The sequence below is a fragment of the Musa acuminata genome, chromosome BXJ2-4 (genome assembly GCF_036884655.1).
Source record: "Musa acuminata AAA Group cultivar baxijiao chromosome BXJ2-4, Cavendish_Baxijiao_AAA, whole genome shotgun sequence".
NCBI classification, from domain to species: domain Eukaryota; kingdom Viridiplantae; phylum Streptophyta; class Magnoliopsida; order Zingiberales; family Musaceae; genus Musa; species Musa acuminata.
In genome coordinates this window covers 36,653,657-36,674,914 of record NC_088341.1, presented here as the reverse complement: position 1 = coordinate 36,674,914, position 21,258 = coordinate 36,653,657, and the positions used below count along the sequence as shown (strand labels likewise).

The window sequence follows — 21,258 nt, the reverse complement described above, 5'->3', positions numbered from 1 at the left end:
GAAATACAGGCAGAGAAAGCTGCAGTTGAAGCTGCTAAGGAAGCTCCCTCTGAAGACACCTAATTTTGATGTTCTGATAATTTCCACAAACTTCCTCCTTTCTTTATTGATGGCTGAAGATCTAGTCGATCATCCACTATGGGCATCATTTCCGGAGGCAGAGAATCTCCTGGACCTCTCAAGTTGGACTACATATACTATTCCTACTATTTCAGAGCTTATCTTCGCTCATTCTCATGGGTATCCCGGTTTTCCTTATTTCGAGATGCACCTTTTGCACTTATTGGTGGGAACCTCACTTTCTGATTGCCCATACTTTTTGCTCTATGTGAACATATTTAGAACTAGATTCCACGTTGATGAACTTTTCCTTGTCTACATGATTTTGAGTTTTGGTGATATGAACTGTTGCTTGCAGTCATGGCCAAACGTTTGGTTAACTTTATTGCACTCACATGGTGATTTTGCAATGCTTAAAACGATGTCGGCCTCCATGTTAGGATGGTTGGTGGTTGTCAATCCATGGTGGTGGGCAAATGTGAAACAGGCCTATTTGTGGATGAATGAGCAGTTGTGGGCAGAGAACTTTCTGCAATCAACTTTAGTTATTGATATTAGATGGAAAGATGATTTGTGCATCACTTTGAATGTTTCTGTATTTTGTGGTGGATTGGAAGGATGGTATTGCAATCTGCCTTATCTCCAAAGATATTTGGAACATCAAGTTGATGTTAGGTCTTGGGGTTTGTCCTTTTTTCTGAACAAACCAAAAGTTGATGCATGAGTTTATCCAATTGTTGCCGGCTTGAGAAGCATCTTCTGATACCAATCACTGAGAACAGGATTTACATGGGCATGGGCATTTCTGTTCCATGTCTCAGATGCTGATTGACGATGGAAATATTAAACTTAAAGGCCTTGGAGTTCAATATAGATAATGGAGAAATGTTAGTAACAGGTTATTCTTTTGGATTGTTCGATTGTCGAACTTAGTTTCGATGATATCAGAACAAGATGTTACTATGTTAACATCTTATTGAAGGGAATCACGAAACTTATCATCGATCCAGATGTCGGGATGATTACTAACATAATTATTAAGAGGATAATAGAGATTTTTTTGATTTGCTATACAGGTTTACAGATTTTACTGATGTGCACACATATATATATTATGTATATATGTATACATACTTATATATGTGTGCACATCAGTAAAATCTGTAAACCTGTGTAGCAAATAAAAAGAATCTCTATTATCCTCTTAATAATTATGTTAATAATCATCCTGACATCTGGTTTGATTATAAGTTTGGTGATTCCCTCCAATAAGATGTTAACATAATAGCATCTTATTCTGATACCATCAAAATTAAGACAATAAAAAAATCCAGGAGAACAATTTATTTCTCCATTATCTACCATGAACTCCACGGCTTTAAGTTTAAAATTCTCATTGTCAATCAACATTTGAGACATGAAATATAAATGCCCATGCCCATGTAGATCCTGTTCTCAGGGATATGTTTCTCAAGCCGGCAACAATGGGATATACTCATGCATCAACTTTTGGAATATATATATATATATATATATATATATATATATATATATATATATATATATATATATATATATATATATGAGTATTTTTGAAATAGATGTGTCAATTGGTTGGCCAACTATTCTAGAATTATTATTAGTAATCTTTGTTGGAAAGAACAATGACTTGATGGCATGTTCTCACTTTTGTGATTTGATCAACAAGGTATTTGTTATAACAGAATTTTGAATAAATATAATTACTTTTTTTTTTTTGGAAGGAAAAGATGCTACTGTTGTTCTTGTTTTAGATTCTCTTTAGTTGCATATAGTGATCAGGTTGCATAAAGATTGAGAATAATGATTGTTGTTCTTGGATGTTTCTTTAACCCAGATTTGGCTGAAACTATTCTTTAAAGTGATTGAATGGTTGTGACTAATGTGTGCTTCAGAAAAAAAAGAAAAAAAGAAAACCTGCTTGGCATTTGTCTAAACCAACATATCATGATTTTAAAACTGGAAGACCATTTTAAATTTGTTCCAGATGTCATTTTTCATATATTAACTCCAAAGTTCAGCATATGCTGTTTGATTTTGTTAAGCATCAATAGCATGTTGAGGCCAAATAACCCACACAACCTTCATCACATAGTTGAAAGCTTTTAGAGGGCTCTCTGCAATCTGTGGTTAGCTTCGATGCATCGTTTCATGTGATTTATGAGGCAAGTCCATCTCTCAATGCATTGTTTGGCTGATGGAGTAAAGCCCCAGTCCTACCCACTTTGAAGATATTACATGGTTGATAGTGAAAGAAGCAACACACAATTTTCTGCATTTACTTTGAATTTGGGCAAATCAGCATACCAAAAATTCAATGTGCTTATTAATTGCCCACTTTGTTTCCAACAGGAAAAATCCATCAAAATGTCTTCCATCAATGAAGCCAGAGACCATGTGGTTTTGGAACATGGGTGGGTCAGCTATCAATTCATAAGATAGCACTTCCAAGGCCTACCTTTCCACAGCCAAACACTCCAGGTCTACAGCAGTGCATTTGATAGGTTTGACTTTGAAGAGTACCTCCTGAATTTTAGAACAGAAATGTCAAAAAGACCTGATGAGCTTTACATACTTTCCACTGAAGGATTTGGTGAGGTATCCTTGCTTCATGTTCCTGATTTTTTATTTTGTGTTAGATGTTCTATTGACTATTCAAATATATATGACCACTACCTTAATTATGCAATTCACTAATATATTTTGATTAGTTAGTAGAACTTGTAATGATATGGATGATATGAAAACATCAGTAACTGTTTTTATGTGAGTATTTTAACATTAAAGCCCAATATCCTTTATCATACAGCAACTCATCACTTTGCACTTCCTCATTATGCAATGGAAACCACCAAATGCCACAATGAGAGGATTGAACTCTTGAACCCCTCACATGATACCCATTCTCCATTTATTGTTTGGTGAACAACTCACACATTAAACATGTAGTTGCCAAAAAGATCACTTTCTTGGATCATCTTTTTGTTGAAGGAAACAGAGAAACAATGCAATGCACATGCAGCTGACTTGATGTCAAGGGACCTAAAAAGATGCTTGCCAACCACCAATGGTGTTAGGAAAGCAGATATGACAACCTTTGTCCAAGACTTGACCCACATTGAAATGACAAGAACCAACTTTACCTTCCTGGCCTTGGTTGCAACTCTCATTAGTAGCAGAACATTAAGAGGATGAGATTCACATTGGAAAAGCATATAAAACTCTGTTGCTTGTACCCTAAGGTAGGTGCTGCAAATTAACAAGAACAGTCTGCAGAAGAGAAGTTATGGAGTCCAGCTTTTGCTTTCAAAAAATGTTTTTGCCACTACAGAGGAGTCTGTATGAGCATAGGCAGAAGACAATAGCAGAGTTGGAAACCAAACTGATATAGATGAAACAAGTTCAATTAATTAAAAATGAGTGAATAATTATACCAAAGCAATTGTGACAGAACAAGCAGAGTTTACAACTGAGCATCAGTATTATTTGGCCAGCTGCTTAGTGCCACATTATAATACTGACAAAGTGACCATGCCAATGAAAATTATAATTAAGTTCCAAAAGCATCCTTTGAAGAGTATTCTTGCCTTGTTGATAACTATTAAAACCTGTGTCACAGTATCATGGGACTGCTAGTTGTCCTCCTTGTGTCATTGGTGGGAGTTAGAATTGTTGATGGTCTAATGTCACCCTCCTCTGTACAATAGTTTGTGCTGCTAATAACAAAACCTATGGGCTGCAGTAGAATATAGCTTATAAGTGTAATGGGAGGTAAAGACAATCTCATCCCCACAGATTTATGATGGGAAAATAGAACATGGAATTTTCAGTAGTTGTTGGGTTTAACTATCCCATCCTTTTGCTAAGAACAAAGAAAGATAAAATGGAACATGGAAGCTTCTTTAGCCTACCCAACCTGTTGAAAAAGTGCAAGGGTAGGTGATGGAAAATAACACTTCTTTTGGATCTTAGTTGAAAGCTTTTAGGCCTCTGTTGTGTCTCAAGCTCCACCTCTGAATCTTCCATGTGCACAACCCATAAACAAAGACACTGCATTCTCCATTCCCTTTCACATAAGCTTAAACTATGAAGAGTTGTAAGATGGCACACTGAGAGTGGCATTAATCTTTCCAAATGATGTAATATACTTGATGATTGGGTAAAGGTTGCTATCAACCAAAATGATGAAACAAGTAGGAGACACACTTAAAGTTGGGCTTGAATGTTACTAGCAAAGTGCTTGAAAACATGTTCAATGATCCAATACTGTATTTGTTAGGTATTCATTTCATTTGGGATTGAAATTGTTTTTAGGTCAACATTCTCTCCCAACTGCTCACAGTTGCATGATGAATACAGACAATAAAATAATGCTCCACCTTAAACTACAACACCTTTTTCTTCTCTCTAGTCAAGATCTAATAATTAAGAGTTGGGTAGGAACTGGTCAAGTAGGTTGTTTATGTAGGGTCATGTTCTCTTCATGGGTTGGGTCCATTCTAATGCAAGAGATAGACATCATCTTTTCATGATACCTCAGGTCAGATAAGAAAAGCTTAGCTATTACTTTTTCTTTGCTTTTGATGGATGTTGGCTATCAAAAGCGTCATGGATGAAGTTACAGTGTCTCAGTTGGATTGAATCCCCCCTCTCTCTCTCTCTCTCTCTCTCTCTCTCTCTCTCTCCATTCTTTATTAGGAGTGGCTACCTGCCTTCCTCTCCTTCTGGCTTCTTGTCTCTTATCCACATACATTGACTGATACTGGACAAATTAAGCCTAAACTACTTGAGATAATATAACTAGATACCTTCATGCATCAATAGAACAAAAATTCCCTGTGTGTAAGAAACAAGAAGCATTCACAAGATCAGTATAAAGTTCATGGTAGGTGATCATCTGGTATTATATCTGCTCATAATTGTACAAAAGAAACAAAACACCAAATTCCAAATAGGACTAGGAAATGGGAGAGGCTGTTGAATTAGAAGCTAAGATCCTCTTATTCCTCTCCCTCATCTCTTATCCCAGATTGTCTTTTGTCTGCATTTACTTCATCTTCAGGCCTCTGTAGCTCAACATTCCATTGCTGAGGCCGGAGAAGTCTCGGCACTTGCACTCCTTGCTGTTCTGCAACCCCAAGCTGCAGCTGAAACAGAGGCTCTTCTCCCTCTTGGTGAGCTCATGGGGGTCTTGTTGGAAGGGAAGGCTTATGCACAGCTCCAGGTTGAGGTCTGGACGCTGGGTTTGCTGCTGCCATACCGATGACTCCTCGCTGCCGCCGACCGCCTTCCCCTCTCTCCTCTCGAAGGAGATTGTAATGTTAGATGGCGGGCGGTCGTTGACCGGCCGGTGGGTCGCAGGATCCACTCCTCGACTCAGTAGCTTCCGCCTGATGTGTGTGTTCCAGTGGTTCTTAATCTCGTTGTCCGTTCTCCCGGGGAGTCTTGCAGCGATCAGCGACCATCTGCAACGAGGAACAGAGTCAGCTCTGCATCGAGATGAGTTCTTGTGGTAGCTGATCGAACACGTACTTGTTGCCTAAGAGACTGTGGAGCTTGATGATGAGCTCGTCCTCTTCCTCGGTGAAGTTGCCGCGCTTGAGGTCGGGGCGGAGGTAGTTGATCCACCGAAGGCGGCAGCTCTTGCCGCACCGGAGCAGACCGGCGGCCTTGGGGAGGGAACGCCAGCAGCCCTCTCCGTGGGCTCGGATGTGAGCGATGAGGCGCTCGTCCTCCTCCTTGGTCCATGCACCCTTGTTGGTGTGAGCTTTCTCGCAGCATGGCGATCTCCCCATGTTCCTCCCCCTCGCTTCTTCTCTCTCTCTCTCTCTCTCTCCTTGTTGCAGTGCAGTCCCCCTCTCTTACACCGGGGATGGAAATTTATAGCCGTTTGACTACGGCAGGAACCAAACCAGTTGGATGTTTGTGAGGTCTCTTCAACACACGTTGAAGGAAAAAAGAAGCGCGGAGAGAGAGAGGATTCTTGCGCCTACTTCTCACGTCATCATACCATCCACTTCAGGTAGGTCTTCAGTAAGCTACCAACACACAGTACTAATAACACTCTCTCTCTCTCTCTCTCTCTCTCTCTCTCTCTAAAGAACAGACAGTGCTAATAAGACACAATGGGAATACAGAGATTGAACAAAGGAAAAGACAAACTACATTAAAAACATCCATGACTTTGGTGTACTTAGTGCTCATATTGATCTCATGGGCTTAAACCAAGTTGCAGATGCAGTAGGCTACATCTACAGCAGCTCCCTCTCTTTTACGGAAGCTAACCATGGTCAACCCTTATCCTTCATGTAGCCAACGAGTCCACCATATCAATTCCATGAGAAAGACAAAGTAGTCGAGGGGTCCCCTATGTGGACTTTGCACCCAAATTAGTTCATATAGACGTCTTACAAACGGAGAATTATTCCATGAGCATCAACAGAGGTCGGCATGCAGATGCATCTTATTCAATTCTGTAAACATTTGGTCTCATTCAAGTTTAGATTGTTTGATATCCATTTAGGACTAATATGATTTATGTGTTGTGTACCGACACATCGACAAGGATAATAATAATTATATAATTTTAATTATTTAGAGTTTACTATGTGAATCTTTTTTTCTTATTATTATTATTGAGTTCTGTATAGATCAATATTCATTTTGTGAAATATATTTGATATTCGCCTTCTCATGTGTCGAATAATTAGGATTCATTCAAGATAATATATGAAAGAAAACACCATTCTATCTATCCATACAAACTTAGCTGAATAAGAAATAATTTGTCTTGAGAGGGTGAACAAAGAGTGGTGGATCAAAATATCCCAAACCATTTCCTTGCTTTCCATCGAACCCTCATGATTCCACTCCACCATAGGCCTACCATATGTTGAGCTTTCACTTTACTCTCTCTCTCTCTCTCTATATATATATATTCACCTACTACTAAGCCTTTTTTTATATTTTAAAGTATCAATTGCACTTTTTCTGTGCAAAGTTTGGGATGGTTAGGTAGATCTACTTTGACCTAAGCTTGATCCCAATTTTTGGAATGGAAATGGCCAGCAAAAGGAAGTCTAAGAGAAGTACTCAAAGCTAATCATGCATCAGTTTATGTCTGGTCAAATCTTGTTTAATGTAACCATTTATTAGAATCATTGCAATCCAACTCACTGAATCTGTGCAATTAGCAGTTAACAAAACCATAAGTTTGATTCAATCAGACATATTGGATGGCATCACTTGTTTAATTAGACCAAAAAAAAAAAAAAAAAGTTGGTCCAAACATTAAAGTTTGATTATAGTTTACAGTAAAAACATTTTGATCTCATCTTGTCATGATTGCTCTATTTATGATTTGGACAATTGAGTAGTCTCTTCTTATCCAAAGATATGGCTTAGCCATACACCAATTCACAAGGGACTAAATTTGAGAGTCTTCCACAGACCTCCTGCAATCATCTCATTTGGATGACTTCCAATTCCTTTGTGGAGTGTGTTCTAAGAGACAGCACAGCACCTCTTCAATAAGAAGGTCTCTCTAATTGGTTTGATATTAAGAATCAGCTTTCATATACACATATGTAAAGCACACTCTTAAGCCTTACAAGTGTAATTCTTGTCTGAATCCTTAACCTAAGTATCTATTTTTCTCTCTAACCTAATTTCAAATCCTATTAAAGAATATCCAAATCCAATTTAAATAAGAAAAAACCCCATCCACTGCCCACTCACAGATAGGGAAGCATGCAATCTGACTCAATTCAGTCTTCCCTATCAATTGCTACACAGTGTTTGCATTCTTTCTTTTTCTTGTAAGAGAGAGAAAGAGAAGTTTAAGGAGCACAAGACAAGTTGTAGGGGAAAGTAGAGTTGGGAATGGTGTGGGTAGTGCTTCTCATGTGGACTTTGGTTTATCTGCCAAGTCTTTTCCCCACATTCTTGTGGTGCAGGTTATACTGCAAGCAGACAAGGTAGGTATGGCCTTTTGGCCTTCTTGTCAATAATATTTCTATGGTGTTTCCCCACACCACCACTTCTCTTGATGCTTCTCTTTGTCTCTGGCCCTCCTTCCTTCCTTCCCTACTCCACTCCCCATATGCCACTACAAGAGTCAAAATAGCATCCAAGTGGAGCTCCTCTGATCTTCCAACTTTCCAAGTATATGACAAGGACTTGTGTAATTTCTCCACAACTAGTTCTTGTCACAATCATTCGGAGTTAGGTAGGGCCAACAATAATGCAGAACAAAAGTGTCACATGCACAAACAAGTCTTTGAAGACCATACCTACACTTGGATCTCCATACCCTACACTGGATTCTGTCTGTTTTTGATCAACCATGTTCCATTTGATAGGACTAAACATCATCATAGTTGATTGTTACTCAAGACTAATACAGCCATTCAAACTTATCAGTCAAGCATAAATGTGCTCGTTAGAAAGAACTTAGTGATAGAAGATAAGATTTCCCCAACTATACGATGAAATCTCTCTAGTCTATTCGAGGAAAATCCTCTATTCTGTTGAGGAAAATTCTTCCTCCTAATCTATATAAATAGGAGAGGGACATGTTAATGTATTCAAGCTAAAGCTTCTTCAATAATGCTTCTTCAATAATTATTCTTATCCTCTATTCATTTCATCATGGTATCAGAGCAGTGAGAAAAACGAAGCTTCGCTCTTGTCTTCGGCCAGTGACCAACGTCGCTGAGAAAAGCAAAGCTTCGCCCTTGCCTTTGGTTAGCGACCAACGTCGCTGCAGACAAATTCCTAAGAGGTTCCGCGACCAATCATCATCTTCCTCACCGCGATAGTCTTCGTTGATCTACCAATAGTCGACGGACTTAAGGGGAACGAAAGGAACGCCCGTGCCCTCACAGCAACAGCAATCGCAGCAGCAGCAGCAACGATCTGCTCTTGCTCTACTCACGAAGTCTCTCACTCGTAAACCATTCTTTGCATCGATCCAAGATTGATATCCTTGACAGGAGCACCATCTTACGGAGGCATGATAGAAGATAAAATTTCCCCAACTATATGAGGAAATCTCACTGGTTTGTTCGAGGAAAATCCTCTATTCTATTGAGGGAAATTCTTTCCTCCTAATCTATATAAATAGGAGAGGGACATATTAATGTATTCAAGCTAAAGCTTCTTCAATAATGCTTCTTCAATAATTATTCTTATCTTCTATTCTTTTTATCACTTACTAGTTTCTGACCCATTAATCCTATCCAATCTGGAATAATACAAATTAATACCATTAACTCGATTTGATGAGACAATCAGCACACACACATCTTCTGAAATTAAAGAGAAGTAAAAGATCAATTTTTCTCACCTGTAACCTCACTTTCCAGAATCGAAGCATCCATGTCATCAGTGAAATGCAAGGTTGCTGCAAATAAGGAGAGGTGAGTGATTGAACCAAAACTATGCTGATAGCAAGTTTTGAGTTACTAATTGGGAAATCAAGTCTCTGTTGTTGTTGTTGTTGTTGTTGTTGTTGTTCAGATTCCGAATGTTCTTCATCACTTTACTGGTTGATTGAGTTTAAGGTTAAAGGACTTCTGAGGTATGAAACATTCGCAGATTACATGTAGAGACATATTATTTATTGTTCTTGTCCAGTTTGTGGATGTGCAAAAGTGATGATGTGATAGGTTCACCAAATACTTGAGATGACTATGAAAGATATGATGACATCCTTGCTGGATCTATTTTAGGGTTCCAATTTTTGGTTGTTGATTCCATGTGTTGACTCAAGCGAAGTCGATACGTCAACTTCATGCTGCCTTGTGAAGATCTACAAAAGTCAACGAATTGTGATCTCAACAACTTGCAGCAATATGATCATGGAAACAATGGACAGGATCAAGAGCAGCCTGCATCGTTGTTCTTCCCACTCTTTTTCTCAATCCTTTTTGGGTCTTTTTTGTGCCATCTTCGCGTTGACTTATTGGCACCTTTGCAATGAACATTAGACGTCAAATTTCTTCTTTGAATCTTCCCGACTTCAAATTGTAAGATTCCAATCGTCTTAAGAATCAACAGCAGTATTGAATCCTCCAAAAAAAGATTCCTACTTCAAGGAAAATTGACCTTTCCCCGTTTGGAATTCTGGCCCATAGTTGACTTCAGATCGATAGAAAACGAATGCGCAACATACGCATTTCCTTTAACTTGATGATGACTGACCGGCATAACCATTTCTCTCATGTTTCAAAGATCAATAGTCAACTCACATCATCATCATTCTTCTTCTTCTTCTTCTTCAAGGTGAGTAGACCAACCTTTGCTGTTCTTCTGTCTATCCCACGGTCGTCGCTCTTCTTCTTCTTCTTCTTCTTCCTCTTGATCTTTAGGCGCACGAACTAAACGTGCTCTGATAGATAGATAGATCTAATTTTTCAGCAAAAAGTACAGTAGTAGATCTGTTAATTGTTGTTGTCGATAGGTAGCAGTCAAATCCAACCCAGCTGGCCACTCAACGAAATTAAGGAGTGAAGGTAGGTGGGAAAAGGATGGAGTTAGTGGTGGGTCAAACCAAACACGGAGTCAACGAAGGTTCATTGCACTTTCGGGACCCGAGCATCCGTTGACTTCGCTTATTGGTCTCGATTTGTTTTGACACGGTCCTAAACCCAACAATCCAACCTAATAGATTCAATGCTTGGATGGACCAAACGAGTGCCGACAGAAGTTGTTCGTCAAGGTTGTGAATGCTGTCGCGGAGTCGTTGTACAAGTAAGAGCTTTAAAGAGTCGAGCGGAAGACCGGTGGAAGTCAAATGGGGGAACTCGGCTTCTATCAAAAACCTAGTCAACTACTATGAAGAACATGAACCGGCGATCAAAATTCATGCTGTGTTGTCGAATCTCCTCCATTCCAGATTCCAATTCGTCTCTTGTTCTCTGCTCTCAGACTTTGAGAGAGACGAGAAGAAATGAAACACATACTTTGTTGTCAACTCCTCTGCCCGGCAGTTCAGTTTAATTCAAGAGCATGGGGAATGCAACGATGGCAGTAGATCTTGTTCTTTACAGTGCTTGGATCCATATGATCCATTTAAATCGGGTTCGAGTATCCTTAATTGGAATTGGAATGAATTCAAGTGGAAAAAAATACATGTATATATATAATGATTTGATTTGGGTACCTAAATAATTAGTCGGTTTCGACGCATGTAATATAATGTTTTGGTATCCTTTTAATCGGATTTCCGATGAACTCAGACGAAAAAATTTGTACCTGAGTTAGGTTTAAGATCAAGTTAACATGTATACATACGATGCAGACCGCGAGTCTAATTATGATTCAATTCAGCATCTCTTTTCAAAAAGAATATTGACACCTTTAAGCTCATCACAAGTTCAAAATCTGAAAGTTCTGTTTGTCTGAAATGGCATCCAAAACTTTAAAGCCGATTACAATTTCACATGACCATAAAAGAGATCTCAAATTGTGGCATACAGTGAATCCATCACTTCAATAATTTCTGTATATTTGGATGTATTATATATGTGAGCTTGAGCTAATAATTCATTTTCTCCTGGTAACTTCATAGCGGTAACTCAAGATCACAACAGCAGCGGCAACAGCAACTCCAAATGCACTTTGTGCCAATACAGCACTGTTCGCAATGGTTTTGGTGGCAGAATCGGTGTCTCGTGGGGTAAATCCCAATTCTGATAGTTTCTTATGTGATTCTGCATAGTCTTTGAAAAAGAGATCCTCGTCCTGGCAAAAGGAAATTTCTTATCGGCTCAAAATCTGAACGAAATATTCAAATGAGGAAAAGAAGATATCATGCTGGTATTTCGAGTGTCGAATCATAATGTAACCTTATCGTACAGGACATATCAAGAATTACCTTAGCATACATCTCGACATAGTGTCTGAACTCAGGATCACCCAAGAGAGCCTCATCGGCTGGAAGCTTGAGAAGTCCCTCGGTTTCTTCCTTGAGCAACTCACTGTTTATTCACAGATTGAAGTATGGTTCTCTAACATATTCAGTGTTCTAACTAAAAGATGGTGAAAATGATTGACAAAACATTTTTGGCACTAAGATCATTCATACGAGTTTGTGTTGCTTCCACAAAATAAGAGTTATCAAATTTGAGGGGTTCGCTTGTCCAGGCACCTTCAAATCCTGACCTTTCAGGATGAGCCCTTCCTTTCAAGAGAAAAAACAATTGAGTTGTGAGGAAATTGGGACTTCATCATGCAGTGTCCTACCGATATAATGGAAACACCACTACCAGTGTGTGACTGCCAGAAAGTGCTACAATATCCTTATCTGACAAACCCATCCTGTAAAAGATGGCTCTCAGATGGGGCGCACCTGCAATAAACAACAGATACATGCATGTGTATATGATCAGTATGCCCCTCATCATCAACTTTAGAATTTTGAAAGGATGTTAAAACAGGATGTAGTCCATATCAATCACATGAAACATCTCAAAGAACAAAATCAAGCATAGTCACCATAATAACCAACTTAGTCTCCATGAAAAATGACCACGAATGCTCACTGGGTCTCTAAGTATTGACATTTTCAAGCAAATATGACAAAAGGAATGCTTTGCAACCCACAAAAAAAATGTACTTCAAATAAATGCAACAACAGAACACTCAGCCATACAGAATATAATAAAATTTGCAGGCTGAATCTACTGAACAAATGTATTACCCCCATGGAATTTGAAATATCGAAATATCGAAATATCGAAATATCATGGCAAATAATTCAAAGGAAAAGCTTAGAAAATTCTGCAAACCATAGTTTGAATATGTAATATTGCACTTAATCAGTGAGAAATACTTTGAAAGATAATGTAAAACATAGTTCAAATAAAGTCATATACGTAAAGTGAGATACTTTTGTTGTTTCCAAAATGACAAGCATAATAAATTAAGGAAAATATTCAGTATTCACCGCATGCAAAGTGCTAGATTTATTGGGACGATGAAATGAGTAAACAGGTATCTTGCTAAACCTTGCTTAGCATCAGGAAGTCGTCCTTCTCTTGGGCAAACTGATGAATCCTGGTACAACAAATGAAAGTGTTATCCAATATGCAATCATCAGATAACCAGCTAGTTACAAAGAAACATGTTAGCAAATACCTGTCTTCCTGGAACAAAGTCGATGGTTGGCCCTCCCAGTCATTTCAATAGCCACAACTCCAGCGAGCTGGATATCATGAAATTTTAGTAAATTTTGGTTCATAGCTATCTGATAACAAAATAAAATCAAACACATAAAAAATACATTGTCCAAAGAAAAATGAGGCAGCCCGATGCATATAAGACTCTTGCTAATGCATGGTATAGGAAGCATCAATATATCCAGTTTTACACCCTACAAGCATCGAAGTTATTTTCATGATCAAAATTTGCTCACCACATTCAAAGGAGCAACCTTACCATGACACCAAGGCTTGCAGTGGTACCGTGGAACTTCAATAAGTGTAGCACCACAGTTCAAAGGAGCAACCTTATAATTATTGTCCCTTTTTAATTTGGTACTATGAAAAAATAATATTTCTCATTTGTTTTTTCGATGCTTGCAGCATCTAAATCCCTTCATAAAACAATAACAGACAAAAAGAATATTAAACATATATGAGCAATTATTCGACTATGTGCCAATATATATTGAAACTATAATTTCCAATTGCCACTAACTATAATTGTCAATACCTAAACATGAAACTATAGTTCCTGTATTCCTCTCCACCAGGTAAGTTGGTTCCTTAAATTTTCAAGTCACAACTTATTCCACTCGAAATTTCTGACTTCAGCAGTCATAATTTCCATCATAGTCTGGTGCTCTAGTTTAATTGGGGTTTTCGGGTCACAATTCAAGATTGCTTCTGCAATCTGCAGTTAAAATTTCCGACTTCTGTAGTCATGGTAGCCTTCATGGTGCTGGGCCTAATTTACTCCTAATTAGAAGCCCAACTAGTTCCCATAATTTATAAAGGTAACAAAGTTGGAAATGCAAGTTTTTCCCAGGGCAACTCAACTGAAACAAACTGCTGTACAAATTTTCCAAATTTGAATCAAAATAACTTCAATTTATTAACTATCAGAAAGCTAAGTGCAGTATGATCACTGAGTTTATTGTGGTGGAGTCTTCCTTGTCACCATTCATTTCGCTCCAGACTCTCCATTCAAGCCTCCCAGGGTATCAGCAACACTCGAAACTCATATGAAGTCCTCTGTTCACTGAGATTATGGCATATGCAGTAGCATTCAAAACGAAGGTTTTCCATCCAAACAACAACAGCAATGGGAACATCTGCTCGGACATACTCAAGGATCAGTGGAATCCTGCTCAGATCATTTCAAAGGTACCAAATGCACAAGTAATCTCAAGTAGGCAAAAGAGAATACCTGGATTTTAACATTGTATTCAACTTCTCTACGACATGGATTGGATGCAGGTGTTACTCTCCGTATGTTCTTTGCTCGCAGACCCAAACCCTGATGGTCCACTGGTCCCTGAGATTGCTCATATGTGCAAGAATGACTCTTCAAGATACGAATCCACTGCTCGCAGTTGGACCCAGAAGCATGCCATGGTTTGAGGCCAGGAGCTGCTCCGTCCCTGAGATGGTTCTACTAAATCAGAACATGCATATGAGAATGTATATGAAATATTTAGTGTAATAATTTGAGAAAAAAATTTGAGTTGATCATGTCGATTATACTTACAGTAAATCTTGATTTGGCACTAGAATGCCGAAAGAACATCCTTGAAGAAGGGGAAAAAGTCGGATAAGTTTCTCTTCGCCGCCTAAAAACTGATCATATAACAGATGATTGGAACACAATGCTGTTAGCAACAGTAAAGCACGTCAAAACCTCAAGAGATACTGAATCTATCTCATCAAAGCTGAGGCTATTTGCTTAGTCATTATGACTCATTTAGAGAACTTATTAAGAAATTTAAATCGATTAATAGACAACAATCCAAGCTTCTTCAAACCCCCATTATATTAGGCTGAGCATGCAGCATCTGTCGACAGAGACTGCACCCACAATGTCATCATCAAAGTATCCAAAAACCAAAGCATCACCTTGTAATATACTAAAAGTAGGGACTAACAAATCAATATGTGACATGGAATTGACAAATAGAGAGGATGGAAAGCCAGAACCCTCACCATAATCTTGAGGTACCGATCAATCTCATTCTGAGCCATTGCAAGAAGGTAGAGGTAACTCCGGTTCTGGCAGCTGTCCAGCCAGAACGTAGGACCGCCGTGGCGCATCCTCAAGCCGCTCGAGACCTTGAGCTGCTCCGGCGGCTCGCTGATCAGCTTCAGGTGCCGCGCGAAATGCCGGCAGTTCTTCCTGTGCAAGCGGGCAGTGTTAGCCGCCTGGACGATGAGCCCGATCAGCTGCACGGCGTTGAGGCCCGCCAGTTGGGCCACGTTCGGGAGCTCCCCGAGCTGTTCTCAGGATGCCATTTTCACGCCGACTGAAGAAGAAGGATTCAGAGAAACATCAGCAGAGGTTTGCAGCTCAAGATGCCGACACGTTTGGGAGAAGAGGATGTCACACTCGAGAGCTTGTGCTTCAGAAAACGCGAGAGCAATTAAAGCTCCCAAAGATAGCTTATTTTCCAAAGGTTTTATGGTTCCCGAGAAGGATCTCCAACAAATCTTTCCTCCAGCATCAGAACACCGACAGCCCACCCCCAAACCTCTGAAGCGACCATCGAGATGAACCCATCGATCCCTCATCAGCACACTATAAAGCTCGAATCCGATGTTAAAGATGAATCCTTCTCCGGAAGCTGATTTCATTTGGCTCTCTCGCACGCACATTAATATCAAGCGGATAAGATCAGGCCTGATCGAGAGCTCGATCGCAAGGACGATGAGACGGAGGATTCGAGGGGTTTTGGAGGGCTGCGGTACGAATGCTTGTCGGGCAACACGTCAGGAACGGCATTCCGCCTCCCTCTCTTATCTCCCTCACAGCGATTCCTTTCGCCTTGCAATGATCTTCCAATGTCCGACTTCAGAATATGACAGGATTATGATGATTTACATGAATCACAATTAATATATGAATCTACAAACAATTAGGATTACAATTTTGCGACGAGTAACAATTTAATGGGCTAACTTTTGGTAATTTGATCGACCAAAACAGAGATTCCCGAACCAATCTCCATCTACCAAATGGGCGGCTGTGTCGAAGTTAGAAGAAGAAATGACGACCTTTTCTGAGTTGGAGATCACATCAAGAAACTTTCTGGCAAATATAAAAGAAAACTTTATATAATTATGAGCCAAAGACAATTAGTTTATCCCTTAAAAAGTCAATTAACTTACAATACATGTGATACATTTAATTGTCGTAAGATATATTATAGACTTAATTAAATTTTAATAATAATTATCAATCAATAAAAAAATTAATTATAATAAAATTATTTTAAAAAAAATTATCTTGATTAGAGACTCTCTTAATTATTATCCTAATTCATTTATTTTCGCCAATAAAAAGATAAGAACTAAACAAAACAATCAATCATTAAGATTACAGATATTTTTAATTTTTCTTAATTCCTAATCCATCACATCACTCGTAATAATAATCTCGTGAAGGATAAGAAGAAAAAAGAAAACAAATTTAATTTTCTTGTAGATCGATATCAAGTTTTTGACTCCAACGATGATTTGCATTGAGTTGCTAAATAACTGTAAGAGGATTATATCTTAATTACAGAAATTATGTAAGACAAACTATGTCCCTATAGTTAACAAAAATATAACTCGAGATTGAACTTGCAATATAAATGAATTCACAGGTTTGACCAATACATCATCTGAGCAGAGTTGCCAATGAAAATATAAATTGCTAGATTAAAATAATTAGCCAAAATTTACTTTTCCAATGGAAGTTGGTAATAGTCTTGCAGACCATGTGGGACAGTACTGACCATATTTAACATAGTCAGCATAGTAATTTTAATCCCCCCGACAAAGTTCATCTCATATCCTTTAAAGTCTCTAGCAGTCCATGAACTCAAAATTCTTTGAGAAAAACTATCAGAATTCCTGATGCCTGAACTTGCACTTCTACTCATGTATCAGTGTTGTGATGGACTGCAGATGTGCAAATACAACAACAAGAATATCGTAAGTCCACGTAATCATAAATTTAAAAGTTATTAATTGAAAAGAACTACGCAAAAAGATTAGAAAAGGAATTATAACCATCTCTCAGATCCATGTAAAGATGCCACTTTTAAATTAAGCTAAAATAAAAGGAAAAGAAAAAGTATCCAAGTGGTAGCTTGGCAGAATAAATAAAAGTAAGCTCATTTATTGCCTAAATTGACATTGCACAGTCTCAAAAAGACCAAAGATGCCTTACCAAAGCAGTGACACTCGGTAAGCTAAAAAATCAGTCATACAGAAGGTCAACAGAAAAGCATAAAATTTCTGACATTTTCACAGAAGAGCACAATTGATCAAACGAAACAGTGACGCATTCTGCAATTAGCACAAGAATTGAGCTAAAATAACAAAAATCCTGGGCATCCAATATTGGAACATTTTTGTATGACAAAAGAATGACATCTGCACTGATATTTTCTTTTATCACAGTATATAACAAAATAGTTATGAGAGAAACAAGACTGTAGAAAAACAAATAAATAGTCTAACCTGGTTCAGGAGGATTAAGTGCCTACTAAACCTCAGAATCACCGTAATTTCCAACCTTTCATGACTAATGATATGCTTTCATTAACAAAAAAAAAAATTCAAAAAGACCACGTAGACCGAAACACCAGTGCAGGTGCTCGACTTCTCTCGTCAATGATAAAGGCCAGACCTGGCTGCAAACTGGCTTTTTTGCCCACACTAAAATTTAGATAACTCTCCAACATAACTGAATTAGATTGTCCTTTCGAGCTTCCTTCCACTGTAATGCCCCATCCAATCTCACTTTCTGGCATGTCAGACAAGGAGAAAGCCCACTTTGTTATAGTTGGGTTTAATTTCTGTACCTCAAACCAGACCCCAAATTTTGAACTTTCATCAATATCTATTGACATATAGATGGATCCACCAGAACTTCCTGTTGACCGCCTTCCAGTGACAGGAAATGCTAGCTCCATTTCATCTGGTTTAGAACAGGATCCGCAACGGCAAAGCCTAATTGGAAGAGAGAATGATCTTGGCATGTGCCACACACCAGACAGTGTGAGTCTTGTTTCTCCAAAATTTTGAAAGGATATTTGCCCAAACGTGCTCAATTTATTACTGTGACGAGTAGGACCCATCTCTGTTCTCCAACCAGAGAACAGTTCAGCAAAAGCAGCAGCAAAATTTGATGTTTTAACAGATAAGCCGACCGCACAGGCATGATACAAATTGAACAAAGGTGGCCTAACAGTAAGGCACTCACCCTGTCAAAACTATAAATGGATCAATTTGCAACAATATTGTTTCGAGAGGCATACAGATAAATCTCATTACTAGAAAAACTTTACCTGTGTATGATCTGAATCATATAGGAAATCATTACAAGTAGCTCCATATGGTATTGAAATCACAGACAGCGAGTCACTGATACTCGCCAGATACATCACTTTTGACAGTACAAGAGGGCTGCCAGTAACTCCATTGCCATGATACGTGTTCTGATGAGATGCAAACTCTGCAAACAAAGCATCTTTCTGTCTAAGATTAATCTTAAAAGTAAACCTTGCATCAATGCCAGTATTTATTCTGGAACTATCCAGAGCATGATATGCTTGCTGATCATCTTGAAAAAGCAAAGCACCATCAACGTTGATTATCCCCTTCAACTGTGTGCTAGCTTCATGGAAAGGGCTTCCTTTGCCAGACATGAATGAAGAAATTATGCGTTCAACTTTATCTTGTCTATCTCTTATCTTCATCAAATCAGAAAATGTTTCCCGTTGCAAACGCTTTAAAATCTCTATCTGAAAGTAATAAGAGTAAGAGAGAGTAAAAGTACCACAAAAATGCATGTGACATGTAAGAACCCAGATAAAGAAGCAATGCTTCAAAATTCAAATAACATCTATGTAAACATCAGAGAGCAAAAATATTGCATTGAATGCTAAAGAAGTTACACTCGAGTTAATGATTCCATAAAAAGACAAAATAAAAGATAAAGTTAGGTGTAACCTTTTAAATTATCACGATATTGTAGAACACATCATTCCTTATTACACTCTGCCCAAAAAATTCAGCTATAAGTTTGAAATAAAAATAAAAACATAAGCTCCACCACATAAGTTTTTGTAAGCCCTCTTAAAATTTTTCATATTTAACCATTATCTCTTGATTACTAAAAAATGAAAAACAAAATATCCCTCCTAGTTTGCCTGTGTTGCTGTGCCATAACCGTGATGTCTCACAATATAAAAGAATTGAGGGATGTTACCATTATAAAACAATATTGTGGTCCAATCAAGTCAAGGACTTCGAGTGGTGGAATTCAAACAACTAAGAGATCAATTAGTCTCATCACCTCATTTAGGTTAACCAGAGACTTAGGTTGGCTACTTGGCTGTTGTGAGTTTAAGGTACATTTTGCAGTTATCGATGACTGTCTTAGAATGAGCCAATAAGTTGAACTCAACAGTGTGACAACATGAACTTAATTGCAAGTCTATGTAATCATATCTTACTTTGTCGCTAATTTCATTTCTAAAGGAAAAATCAATCTGCCAACAAACTGCAATGACACATTTACATTTGGGCAATTGAGATTGATTCAAGCCATAAGAGACACAAGGAGACATTTTAACTCAAACATCATAACTCCAAAATGGCTCCAACACTCTCCCAACTTGCCAGAAAATGTTCGGAATACCTTCTCGACTCAGCAACTTTTACTTTATACACTGCAAACTTGATATTGTATATTTCCCAGGTAAACCGGTGTGGCTAAGTAAACCTAGAAGAGATAAAGAAGATGAACTCGCATGTATGCCCCCACAAAACCACTGCACACCAAATGAAATTTTGGATATGGAAGCGGATCGTTTGAAAGCAAAGATCTTGGTGTCAGATATGCCAAGGAAGACAACGATTAGGGTTTGATTCAAAGAGAAAAGAAGAAAAAGGGTCGTCCGTACTGGGTTCTTGCGGTGGGGATCGAAGCACCTCTGGAATGCGCCCTTGACGAATTGCTCACCGGATTGAACGAAACCCTTGATCGTATCCAGAACGGAAGCGATCGGCTCCATCTCCGGACCAAATCCAAGAGCCCGAGAAGAACAGGTGATGATGGAACGAGGAACACTGGATTTGGAACCCTCGATGAAACGGAGAGAGTGAGGGGAGAGCGAAAAGGGAGCGCAGCAGTTTCCGCCTTCTACATGCTTCTCAAACGGAAATCGAGCCGGCTCTTCGCTCGCAGTCCCCTTCCTAAATAACAGGGTGGTGGCGACTCCGGAGAAGGACCCCACATAAACAATCATATCCTTACGCGGGTAGACATTCGAGTAACGTAAAAACGGGTAAGTATTTCTCTACACGATATGATACAGAATGAGCTTCCGAAGTCGACGTGTCTAAATCAGGAGTCCAAAGGTCGATGGGTCCCGGAAAGTAGGGCACGTCCGGATGGGTGCCACTTCATACACAGTTCTCGTAAGCGAAGTCGTAAATAACGTTGTGGCATAAGTTGCTCGTGCCTGACGCGAATCGCACGCGATGTAGGCTGTCCGGATGAGTGACGTCACGTCTCGTTCAGGCACCCCGCGCTTTGGCCCCACTCGTTCGGAGATTGACGTCATCACTAATAATGACAAAGGGATGCTTCAATGCGATGGGGCAGCGCATTGGTTAGATTTGCTGCACCGTGTTGCGCGTGTTCCGTTCAATCCGCAGCCCCTGATGGCTGATGCTTTTGATATTAATATTGAAGTGAAAAAGAAAAAGGGTCAATTTATCGGAAAAATAAAGATAATGATACAATCATTAAAAAATAAAGATAATGATCATATTTTTAAATTTATTTGAAATGAATCGATTTTTAATTAAATCAATTTTTTTAAAAATGAATCGGATAAAATCGAATCAATTAAATCCTAACTGTTTTTATTTAAAATTAATTAATAATATTTTTTTTTAATTT

General features: G+C 38.6%; 4 protein-coding genes across 5 annotated transcripts; all 4 read right to left on the bottom strand.

Moving 5' to 3' along the window:
- Positions 1-4,973: 4,973 nt before the first annotated feature.
- Positions 4,974-6,097, bottom strand: LOC135609174 (MYB31 transcription factor31-like). Its single transcript, XM_065102268.1, has 2 exons — positions 5,632-6,097; positions 4,974-5,564 (listed from the first exon to the last, which is right to left on the bottom strand). Exons 1-2 carry the CDS (start codon positions 5,892-5,894, stop codon positions 5,147-5,149), a joined length of 681 nt encoding a protein of 226 aa, XP_064958340.1. The 5' UTR covers positions 5,895-6,097; the 3' UTR covers positions 4,974-5,146.
- Positions 6,098-11,444: 5,347 nt separating this feature from the next.
- Positions 11,445-15,866, bottom strand: LOC135608776 (uncharacterized). Its single transcript, XM_065101816.1, has 10 exons — positions 15,827-15,866; positions 15,285-15,577; positions 14,833-14,921; positions 14,512-14,725; positions 13,240-14,416; positions 13,110-13,158; positions 12,369-12,451; positions 12,188-12,283; positions 11,978-12,080; positions 11,445-11,844 (listed from the first exon to the last, which is right to left on the bottom strand). Exons 1-5 carry the CDS (start codon positions 15,864-15,866, stop codon positions 14,306-14,308), a joined length of 747 nt encoding a protein of 248 aa, XP_064957888.1. The 3' UTR covers positions 11,445-11,844; positions 11,978-12,080; positions 12,188-12,283; positions 12,369-12,451; positions 13,110-13,158; positions 13,240-14,305.
- Positions 11,647-13,342, bottom strand: LOC135608777 (probable L-ascorbate peroxidase 4, peroxisomal). The gene is made up of 5 exons (XM_065101817.1): positions 13,240-13,342; positions 12,369-12,451; positions 12,188-12,283; positions 11,978-12,067; positions 11,647-11,844 (listed from the first exon to the last, which is right to left on the bottom strand). The coding sequence occupies exons 1-5, from the start codon at positions 13,340-13,342 to the stop codon at positions 11,647-11,649; spliced, it is 570 nt and encodes a 189-aa protein (XP_064957889.1).
- A 1,025-nt stretch (positions 15,867-16,891) lies between the features above and the next one.
- LOC103979488 (uncharacterized) lies at positions 16,892-20,525 on the bottom strand. 2 transcript variants are annotated; one of them, XR_010486263.1, is made up of 4 exons: positions 20,255-20,525; positions 18,635-19,090; positions 17,805-18,550; positions 16,892-17,240 (listed from the first exon to the last, which is right to left on the bottom strand). XR_010486263.1 is itself a non-coding variant. In XM_009395657.3 (3 exons), exons 1-3 carry the CDS (start codon positions 20,363-20,365, stop codon positions 17,903-17,905), a joined length of 1,215 nt encoding a protein of 404 aa, XP_009393932.2. In that variant the 5' UTR covers positions 20,366-20,525; the 3' UTR covers positions 16,892-17,902. The 2 variants fall into 2 exon arrangements, 1 of the variants encoding a protein (XP_009393932.2); XM_009395657.3 differs by having other exon boundaries at positions 16,892-18,550.
- Positions 20,526-21,258: the final 733 nt, after the last annotated feature.